General features: G+C 42.0%; 1 protein-coding gene across 1 annotated transcript in view; it reads left to right on the forward strand.

The window, feature by feature from the left end:
- LOC124778710 overlaps positions 1-12,108 on the forward strand; it is a 188,921-nt gene that overhangs the window by 160,510 nt on the left and 16,303 nt on the right. The window contains exon 8 of the mRNA XM_047253662.1: positions 10,222-10,408. Within this exon, the coding sequence (XP_047109618.1) occupies positions 10,222-10,408 (187 nt within the window). The remainder of the gene's footprint in view (positions 1-10,221; positions 10,409-12,108) is intronic.

The following is a 12,108-nucleotide window of genomic DNA, read 5'->3' on the forward strand; positions in this document are numbered from 1 at the left end:
CCAAGCGCTGATTCTACTTCTCCCTCTACACAAAAGGAGCTTCCAGTTCCCAAAAAAACTCGTGGATATGCTAATTTCTGATTGGCAGAGAAACATCACAGCCAATCAGAAAGCAGAATTCAATCCGCTCAATCCCGCGCTTATATACAGAACCAATCAAAATTTGTCTCTGAATCAGAACAGTAAATTGCCTTCAATAAATTTTTAAAACCCACTAACATGAAATGAATTTCCTGTTAACAAAACTACTTTACCAAAACCATAATCTCATTTCGCAGTACCACAAACTGACGAAATAGTTTATAACAAATTCCTCGGTAGGAATGACTAAGACACACGTCTTTCTCCAACATTCCTCATGTGACCAATTACTTCGCTATATAGTATACAAACTTTACAGAAAACACTATTTCACATTCACACCTTCTTTCTCTCTCATAACTAAACACAATAATAGTAGTAATTAATAAACAATTAGAGGATTAAACAAATAGAACCGGAAATAAACGTGACAGTATTTTGACTACAGCTCAAACAGAGTCCATCAGCTAGTGACCTCTATCAAATGGTATAGAGACTACATACACTCGAACCATCTGACGCCACCTGTCTTGCGCGTAACTCACACTGCAAGTCTGATCACTATGTAACGTCCAGTATGAGTTGGCATGATGCGAGGCGCTGGGCCTCGAAGCCAGTATATTAAGAGATGAAATTGTAACAGAACATTTCATTAATGTGTGTTCTCTTTAATCTGAGACCGTCGCATCGCAATCTGACCTTTGGATCGGTGGCTGTTTAATCTGTAACTTAGCGCTAGCTTCAGAATTTGCCGAGGCGCGCGACGTATGAGTCCAGCCATAGTAGTGTGGCGTGGTGTGCCTCTGAGTACACAGTAAATCGAGGCGAAGCGGAGCGTCGGAAGGGTTGTAGAGTCTTGGCGCAAGGATACGAAGGGAAAAAGTAAGAGGCATTGTGCTGGATACTGACACTCCTTAGCAACAAGTGGCTGTACTCGTCTCAAACCCTGAAGCCAGGGAGGAGAAAATGTAGTCCATCCAGCAAAACACATTTTTAAGAAGTTAGAACCATCGTAAAATTATTTCAAGCAGCGCAACGAAACGTTTATCACTGGATGCACCAGTACAGCAAAAAGTAAAATCAAAACTGTAGATATTAGTAAAAGTGAAGCGTCTCACATTGTGTCATAAGTAGGGGTATCAGGTAACTACATCTACATCTACATCCATACTCCGCAAGCCACCTGACGGTATGTGGCGGAGGGTACCCTGAGTACCTCTATCGGTTCTCCCTTCTATTCCAGTCTCGTATTGTTCGTGGAAAGAAGGATTGTCTGTATGCTTCTGTGTGGGCTCTAATCTCTCTGATTTTATCCTCATGGTCTCTTCGCGAGATATACGTAGGAGGGAGCAATATACTGCTGGACTCTTCGGTGAAGGTATGTTCTCGAAACTTTAACAAAAGCCCGTACCGAGCTACTGAGCGTCTCTCCTGCAGTCTTCCACTGGAGTTTATCTATCATCTCCGTAACGCTTTCGCGATTACTAAATGATCCTGTAACGAAGCGCGCTGCTCTCCGTTGGATCTTCTCTATCTCTTCTATCAACCCTATCTGGTACGGATCCCACACCGCTGAGCAGTATTCGAGCAGTGGGCGAACAAGCATACTGTAACCTACTTCCTTTGTTTTCGGATTGCATTTCCTTAGGATTCTTCCAATGAATCTCAGTCTGGCATCTGCTTTACCGACGATCAACTTTATATGATCATTCCATTTTAAATCACTCCTAATGCGTACTCCCAGATAATTTATGGAATTAACTACTTCCAGTTGCTGACCTGCTATTTTGTAGCTAAATGATAAGGGATCTATCTTTCTATGTATTCGCAGTACATTACACTTGTCTACATTGAGATTCAATTGCCATTCCCTGCACCATGCGTCAATTCGCTGCAGATCCTCCTGCATTTCAGTACAATTTTCCATTGTTACAACCTCTCGATACACCACAGCATCATCTGCAAAAAGCCTCAGTGAACTTCCGATGTCATCCACAAGGTTATTTATGTATATTGTGAACAGCAACGGTCCCATGACACTCCCCTATTTGAGGAAAAACACGTCGGACGTTGGCTGAGGCTGAACCTGTAGCTAATGAAAGTTCCACCCCAGTGGCGTAATAAGCTTCGTAATTTTTCACTTTATAATGAATATAGGTCGAAGAAATGAATTAAAATTTATACCAAGGCTGGGATACGAATCCGGGTCCCCTGCTCAATTAATTCATTGCTTTGGCATACATTTGGTACCATAGATAAAGTTGAGACTTAATATGTCTCTGGATACGTAGTTTTTATGTTCACATTATGCTGTCAAAGTCAGAATATGAACAGTGATGTACAAAGAGACTCCACTTGATGTTGATTGCAACAGTAACTACAGACTTAGACACTGGTAGCGCAGATGGACAAAGCTTAGGACGTATTGTTACGTCGTCTCTTACTCAGGTGATGGTAAGTAGGTCGGTACTTATCATCTGGATGTGAACTTTCTTAGTGATATATTAAGTCGTTGCTGATGACCTTCTGGTTATGACTGTGTAGGTCAATAATTTAATTATCTTTGGAATATCTTGTGCCTCATTCCCTAGCAGATTTAGAACTATCCTGGCGCTCTGTTTCCCATGTGTCGCGTGGCAGCAACAGCAGTGTTGTGATCTTACACTGGAGTCGCTACAGTAGCGACTTAAATCTCAAGGTGTTTCTTGTCAACCAGAATTAGCATCTTCCGCCCAGGCTCCGTGATTGCTATTGTGTAGCGATTGAATTTTTGCGTATTTCTTCTTGGTACTGTACACAAAACTAACTCTAGGGCATAGGGCTTCAACAATACAGTGTGTTTTTATCATAGTAGAGTGTGGTCTATTTTTTGGTATACGAAATTCTTCCTGCGTTGTGTTCATGTATAGATTAATTGTTCCACACCATCTGGAGGGCAGGGTAAGAACGACAACTGATCAGATAAGGGCAGGAAGGATTTAACAGGTACAGGACGTGCGGATGGACTTCGAGCATGAAAGAGTTGTGTTATCACTTGATCATGCAAAACTGTAATTCCTCCGCTTGCAGTTGCAGGCCGTTCATTCTGTTATACGTTGCAAGAGTGTTTTTGTGAATATTTCTTCAATTTGTTTAAACCGATGTACCAATTATTAACGGCTAAACTGAGTAGTTCTGAGGAATGCATTTCTTATTATATGCAGTACGAATATCCTAATAACTCATGAATAGAGATGAATAAAGTTACACAGTCCATAAATCAATAATGCCACTCTTCCTGAGGCACATTAGAAGCCAGTTTTTCTTATTATGTCTGATGACGAAAACGTGATTCCCCCTATTTTACGATTAACGAAAAGAAATCACATGGTATTATGTCAGGGTTGTAAGATCGAGGATCCATGGGACTGATCCTTAGGGCACCTGATTACTCAGTTGCTTGCTTTTCTGGTGCGTCGATGCGTTGTTATGATGTAAGATTATTTATCCTTTCGGACGTTTTTCACGGACTTTTTCCAAAATTTGCGGCCAACAGACTTTTCTGTACCTATTTTCTGATGTTGTAGTGACCATGAGGCCCGCTTTAGAAAAAAAACTAATAATCTTCTTGCAGGCACTGCTTATTCCTTTGCCTGATGTAGGCTTACGTTCTGTTCGGAGAATCCACTGCCCCGATTGACTTTCCTTTTCAGGACAACAACAATAAATTCCAGACGCATCACCAGTAGCGATATTTCAAACCAAATTTTTATTTTTTGAGTTTTCTGCACCAGTCAATGAGTTTTTGTTATTGTTTAGGATTCATTTTATGTGGAATCCATCTAGAACATAGTTTTCTCACATCTAAATGTTGATGTAAAGTGTTTGGATGTGGTTCATACCAGTGCCCAATGTCACACGAAAAAATTAATAAGATGTCCGTCGCTTTTCTTCAAAAATTGCTTGAACAGCGATGTTATTTTCATCAACAACGCCAATTCTTGAGCGTCCTTCAAGAAATTCATCACTAAGAAAAAAACCAATAACTTCTGAATTCGTAGTACCGATTATAACTTGTTTCCTTAGCTGGGGCTTCTTCGCGAAATTCACTTCTAAGCCGATCTTCACTTGCTTTAGGCGTTAATGAAGATTTTAAATCGTGAAAAATCATACCCCAGAAATGTTCTCTAGTCAAATTAATTTTTTGTTTCACACAAAATGCTTAAATGACGATAATTAACAAATTACCGGAGCAAATCCAACTAACTACACATCAATCAATTGTGAAAACGTCAGAAAGTAGTTGTCAAATCCAAACAAATTCCATTTATTTTTAGAACCGTGGTATTTTACATTTTTTCAGCGTATACCTCGCACAGTGCAAGGGTAGACTATATTACGACTTGTAAGTAGCTTTCCTCAAGAATGACGCCTGTGGAGCTGCAACCCACCGGGCAGTACGTTGCGGCGGTTTGCATAGAGTTACTTCTTAGGCGTAGCCCAGAGACTGCGCTCGATCAGCATATAATCAGAACATACAGTATTGGCCAAACTGTAAACGCTGCAAATGTCCGCGAAAGGCACAGTGCAGTAATAAGAACTAAACAACATCTAATTTCAAAACTGAGTTTCTCCAGAAGTATAAAATGTTCAAATAACTTACGGGAGTGCGACCGAGTGACATCATCGATAACTGCTATATTTCGACAGGTGCACACACTGACATTTACAAGCCACAAATGAATCGAGGCAGCGCTGTTCAAGGAAATTTAATCATCGGTATGTAGAACGTACGCGCAAACAGAACAAGCACACACACACACACACACACACACACACACACACACAATGTAAACGATAGCACCGCTATACGACCGAAGACAACCAACGTCAGAAGTTATCGAGAGTGAATATTAGTAACCAAAGGGCGAGGTAGCATAAACTCTGTCTCTCTGGTGTTTGACCAGGTAGAGAGTAATGTTCTACAATAGCAGATTTGTTCGGTTGTTGTAAGCGTGTGTGACGCATATGTTCAGTACACCGATCCTCCACGGTTCTGATAGTCTGACCAATGACACGCCACAACTTCAAAGAGTGTGCAGACACCTGCCTTATGCAAAGCAGGATCATCCTTTACAGATGCTAAAGGGCACCTAATCTTACACGGTGGTCGAAAAACACGTTCCACACCACATTCCCGCAGAATATGACTAATCCTGTTGGACATGATTCCTGCTTAAAGCAGAAAGGCCGTAGACTTCGATGCAACCTCGTTATTATCATTGTCCAGCTCACAATCGGTCGATAGCTCTGAAAGTGCATACACTGGACCAACCAAAAGAAGAGCAAGGATGTAAAGTCTAAAGTCTATATACCGTATGTGAGAAATATCGCTTCAAAAACTGCAAGCATAGTATATAAGCAGAAAGTGGTTGTGGACTTCCTTCCGTAGGGAAAGACGGCAGCTCTTCTGGGATGAAGGATTACCTGCTTCCAAGAAAGACTGGTATATATGAAATTCCATGAGAGTGGGTTGAAAGTCACGTAGGGCGCACAATACGCATTGTACAGTAACGTTGACGTAAATACCAGCGATAAACCCGCGTTCTATGGCCTAAAAAATCTGCCGTGGCTGAGCATCGTATTTCCACTGGCCTTTCCAAGGATTACGGGATCGTTAAAATACTGGCTACAGCCTCATCCTACTGGGATCCAGTGGCCAAGGGAGCCATGCAAATACAAGTAGCAAATTAGCAAATAACCTTCTCAACCAAGCGAGGGTTTCCAGCTCGAAAAATCATGGAAACCCCTCGTTTCACATCGGCACTCTCAAAGGAAATATTGTTTTAAGTCTTCGCTGTCTGGTATTCTGACGTATGCCGTACTTTATAATCAACAACATACATCTTAAGGTTTTAAACATGGCTGCTTGGTCAGCAACCGTTTACAAAGTGAAATTAAAGCAGTAACAGCCTTCGATCGCAAAAATTAGGTCTTTTGACCTGGTTTCGGAACTACTATGAGTGCATTCATCAGAAGTAAAACATTCGAACTGGCCTACAACATAAGTACAAAAATTATGGGAAAAAATTTTATATAAGTGTAAGTACTAACTAATAGCACAAGAAAAAAACACTACTTACATGTCACGTATAAAATAAATTTCGAGCAATAAAGTTTTAGTCACAAAATTTTAAAAAAGAATACATGGAAGGCAAGCCACTATGGGCTGCTCACACACGTCAAGTCACAGGTAGCAACAGACTGAGGCGCCCACTTTAGCAATTGCGGACAGGTGAACATCACACCAAGAGCACCTGCAAATACAAATAGGCTGCTTAGCATTCAAAATATAGACAGATGAATATTGTGAGACATTATTTAGTACATGAAGTAAAAGGCAATGCTGTATTTGACAGCAGCACACCTTAGAAGTACAGTTTAAAGGCTGAAAACGCCATTATAGAATTACAAAGGGGGCTGGATGACTCAACATGTAGAAAAACAACATAACACGAAATATAGCCAATATAAATCATTTAAAAAACAAAAAATTATGTGACGACTTAGATAGAAAAACCATTTCGGTAACTGCAGGAGAGAACACGAAATCAAATATCAAGTAACGGCTTTATACTTCGTAACACTGTGGATTCGCTGACCTGCGATTGCTCTTTGTTTTACTCTTGGAGGCTTAACGTTTTGGGCAGGCCAATCCAGCTCGCCGAATATCCTCTCCTTCCAAGAGCTACTCCACCTGAGCTGTTCGATGCTGTCGCGCATTGTCATCCATAAAATTGTGTTACCTTTGAAACATGCACGTTTACTGCACAGTATGTCAAATGATTTAGAAACTTGCAACCGCACTAACCCTGAGTATGGCTGAAAGGCTGTCAACTGAAATATCGGAACAAGAATTAAAAATATTTTGGATGCGCGCTCGAGAAATGATGGAATATTCGATCCGCCAGGAAAGTTTCAGCAAACACAAAACTTCTCCTCAATTTGGTAGCTCTATGGGATCTAACCATCAATATGGGGATTCAACTGAATATCAAAATTACATACGTAAGGGAGTGTACACGATCCTTACTTACGCAAAATCGTCCAATTTCAGTCAGCAGACCGCTTCTCTTTATTTTCAAATAACCGGTTTCGAGCCACCTGCCTATCTTCAGATCATTTGTTACACTTGCGGAGTTAAGTTGTCAATACGGAACTATAACATCACTGTCATAACTCACAGACGGTGAACTTACAGTTCCGTATCGACAAATTGCTCCATAGCTACAGCAAATCGCCTAAAGATGAGGAGCTGGCGTGAAACCGGTTATTTGAAAACAAAGAGAAGCAATCTGTAAACTCAACTGAATAAGGCATGCCTGAAGAAACTTGTGGAATCTCTTCATCGCCAAAATGAAGCGACTGTCACCGCCAGAGGTGATGTTACACACCATGAAGTCTCCTGGGAGTAGTCCTACGTGCCTATGTTTGGACTATGTCATCGTTTCATGAGACCTGTGCTGTGAGTGTACAAAGTCGAACATCTCATACACCGTTTCCAAACCTATGGACCGTGTACATTAGTAGCAAATTACGCTACAATTTTATAGTTTACCAAAATCTATGTGTATGAAGTGAACAAAGCTTAAAATACCATAGACACATATGTCATAGACTCGTTTCGGAAACTCGGACCACAGTCCGAGAAATCCTGAGGTATATTCTGGAACCATTATGAAGTACTCTTTGAATGCCCGCCCAGAGAGCCGAGCGGTCTAACGCACGGCTTTCCGGAGTGGGAAGGAGCGCCTGGTCCCCGGCACGAATACGCCCGGCGGACTTACGTCGAGGTCCGGTGAGCCGGCCAATCTGTGGATGGTTGTTAGGCCGTTTTCCATCTGCCTTGGCGAATGCGGGCTGGTTCCCTTTATTCCGCCTCAGCTACACTATGTCGGCGATTGCTGCGCAAACAAGTTCTCCACGTACGTGTACACCACCATTACTCTCCCACCCAAACATAGGGGCTACACTCGTCTGGTGTGAGACGTTCCCTAAGGGGGAGGGAGGGGGGGAGGTCCGCCGGAGGCCGAACCGCACAATAACCCTGGGTTCGGTGTGGGACGGCGGAGGGATGAAGTGAACTGCGGTAGTCGTCGCGCGGTTGCGGACCACTGCGGCTGCGGCGGGGACGGAGCCTCTCCGTCGTTTCTAGGTCCCTGGTTAACATACAATATACAGTTCTTTGCATTTCTCATATTATAAAACTTCCTTGAATGGTAATTGCAAGATTTTGTAAAACACTGTTTCCCTCAAGAGTTCTTGAGTCACTTATCTCGATATCTAGCATTTGATATCACATTGGTTAAGAGGCTTGAGAGACGGACAAGAGTTGGACAAAAATATGGAAACACCGTGAGAAGTGCATGCCTGAGCATAAATGGAGATGCTAGGCAAGTCTGCATGAGATGTTTGACAATGAACGGCACCTGTGCAATGTCCTCAGTACATTGCCAGTGTCAGTCGTGGTCAGAACAGTGTTCTGTGCAGTTTTGAGGGCCTTACATTGGAGCTAAGCCAATTTCACTCATTGGCAAGTCGTTGGAGCTCGTATGGCGAGTGCTTCACTTATCAATGGACCGTTTGGTGTTTCAGGAGGCACCGCATCCAGTATTTACACAGCATACGTGGAAACCGAAAAACATCATCTGCTAAGACACAACGAGGACGAAAATGTGTGTTGAATGATCGTGACGGATAGTCATTGAAGAGGATTATAATGAAAAATAAGAGTACGACAGCAACAAAGTGTCATACTAGTGAGCCGTCTCAGCACCAAAACAACACGAAGAGAGCCTCACAAGCAGGAAAACTTGCAGGGCGAGCTCGAACACCAAAAGCCTTCATAAGTGACACAAATGCTCGTAAAAAGAAAACGTGGTGCACGACGTCAGAAAACCCGGTATCCGCACCAATGAAAGAAAGTCATTTGCTCGGATGAGTCTCAAACTTCTAACAGAGACTATGCCGTCCCAAGCCTACGATACATACTGCTTGCTGTGGAGAGTGAATCATGGAGGCGGTTCGGTGGTGATATGGGCAGCCATAGCGTGGTATTCCATGGGCTCCATGATTAGTCTGCAAGGCAGCATCACTGGCGTATTGTGCGGCCATTTTGTTCCCCAATTGTGATGCTGTGTTCAAAGGAGACAATATCCCTGTTCACACTGCTCGCATCGTCCAGGACTGGTTTTGTGACTACTAGGATGAATTGTCACATCGCACCTGGCCATCATAGTCAACAGATATCAATATTATTGAGCCTTTGCGGTCCTCTTTGGAGAGTAGGTTGCGTGATTGCCAACCATCGCCATCATTTTTACCTGAACTAGCCATTATTTTGCAGGAAAAATTCTATAAGATTCCCTTGAAAACCGTGCAGGACCAGTATTTGTCCATTCCGAGACGAGTGGACGCTCTCTATCGTTTTCCAGTGGTTTTCCTACAAGCTGTTATCCATGGCAATGTGTTTTTAGTGGTTCTATAATTTTGTCCACCCCTGTAATTAGGTTTATCAGTGAGAGGGTCCATTCTTCTGCATCGATTATTTGACAAGTGAATTCACATTCAAATGAACTGGCTCAAAACAAGTGAATTTAGGCTGCTGGGAAGAGATGGAGCATCCGCTTGCACACCAAGACGTATATTCGATTAGACATATGCAAGCTCTCCAGCATCAGTTTCATCGAAAAGTTGCTTTTCTCAGTATCGTAAAATACAAACCAAAACAAAACATCACTTCAGAGGGAAGGAAGTTGATACTCGATTGTTCCTTAAAAGGGAATTTGAGGCAAGCATCTACAGTATTCACATACCCTTCTGGGTAAACAAACACTTGGCCTATAAAATTACATAAGAGAATTTCCAGTCAGTCATAATAACTCGCTACAATGACAGATTATGTTCTTGAGAAAACCTCGCTCCATCGAATGCAGATTTGTCCCTGATAAGCTGAATATAAGGACTGGGTTTCGCAAAAGACTTTCAACTGAATTGACTAAATGTCTTGATACATGATACAACAAAATCTCTAAATGATAGATTATTACAACTGGGAATATGAGGTTATTACATGTGAGAATATTTTGTTACTTGAATAAGGATTTAGACTGTGTTAACCGTGGTTTCCTCATGCAAAAATTGAAATATGCAAATCTTGCTCTTTGTGCAAATGGAACAAGTATAGGAACAAAAAATGGTACTACTGGTCTTATAGAAAAGACGGGTGATGAAGTATTTGAAAACATCAACAAATACTTGAAAACTAATGTTACATTAACAGATTTTGGTAATATTCAGTAAGTGCAGTTAAGTGCTTTTCTCACAACTCCACGGGCTAAAAAAATAATCTACTCAAACAATGGAGTGAAAGTACATAGAATTCAGTTTTCCGGGAAGTCCCACATTTTAATATGAATCTCGTTACTTTAGCTAAAATTTAAGTACACGTGATTACAGCTATATAAATCAAGAAACTAGTTTATTCTCAATATTTTCGTCCACTAATGAGTTGTGGGCTAAGTTTTTGGGAAACTCAGCTTATATGGGAGTATGTTTATTACACACAAGCATGTTGTAGGAATTATTTGTGGTGTTAGTTCTTAACATGCTCCAGAGACCTCCTAAAAACTTGGAATTTTGAGCACTTAGTCGCAAAACGTATTTCCTTTAATGTTATTTGTTGTCAGGAATATTTCGCCTTTATTAAAACACTGTGAAAATCATGCATATAAAACTGGGACTAAAACAACCTCCATATAGACTACAAGGGCTTGTGATTAATACAGAAAAGAGTAAGAAGTATGGGTAGATAATGACCTCAACAATTTGCCTGAGCATAACTGTTGGGTAGCCAACGGCCTTGCCGCACTGGCAACACCGGTTCCCGTCAGATCACCGAAGTTAAGCCCTGTCGAGCTGGGCTAGACTTGGATGGGTGACCATCCAGTCTGCCTAGCGCTGTTGGCTCGCGGTGTGCACTCAGCCCTTGTGAGGCAAACCAAGGAGCTAATAGATTGAGAAGTATCGGCTCCGGTCTCGTAAACTGACATACGGTCGGCAGAGCGGTATGCTGACCAGACGCCACTCCATATCCGCATCCAGTGATGCCTCTAGGGCGAGGATGACACGGCGGCCGGTCAGTACTGTTGGGCCTCATGGCCTGTCCGGACGGAGTTTAGTTTAGTTTAGCTTAACTGTTGGGTAGTTTCTTCTACTTCACTGAGAAGTAATTTCAAAGAATTTCTTAAATTTATTTCATTAGGTAGCAGTGTTGTTGATACTACCAAAGTAATTCAGTAATATTTCACGATTTTAAGTCGTTTCACCATACTGAGCTTAAGAAAAAATGTACATTCTTCACTTGTTTCTACATCATAGACGGCCCTCTCCGTGGGTCTCACAATGTATGTAATGCTTACTGTTCCAGTTTACGTTATAAGCAGACTAATCACTTGGAAGAGTTAAAGTATTGTTACGCCCCAGTATAGTATCCCTGGCGGACATTAAAAATTCAACTAAGTTCTTCCTTTGCAGCTCCCGGAAGCCGAACTGCCTGTGTCAATGACCAGTAGACTGCCATCTAGGGGGAAATGCTGAGCAAGTTGTGGAAAAGACGGAAGCTGTAGCAGAACCGGGGAACGACAAAGAGCCCGAGTCTGCAAGCGAAACATAATTACATCATGGAAGCCGAGAGACACCGTCGTACTAGTGACAATGCAGAGTTTCGTAAGGAAGGTTAGGGATAATGCAACATTAAGTCTTCTGGTGTCGAACCAACAGAAAAAGCCTCTGAAAGGAGAAGTTGCAAAAGTCTGAAGACAGTAAGAGAGCTGCCAGCGAGCTAAAACCAGGACACATGATGTCATAGCTATCCCAACCACCACAGAACGCACGGGAAGTGCTAACATAAATACTCCACCCGTCTTAACAAATGTCGCATTGCTGATAGCTGAGTGCTGATTACCATCTGCGTAGTCTCAGCCCTTT

This window comes from Schistocerca piceifrons, chromosome 1 (assembly GCF_021461385.2).
Source record: "Schistocerca piceifrons isolate TAMUIC-IGC-003096 chromosome 1, iqSchPice1.1, whole genome shotgun sequence".
Classification (NCBI taxonomy): Eukaryota; Metazoa; Arthropoda; class Insecta; order Orthoptera; family Acrididae; genus Schistocerca; species Schistocerca piceifrons.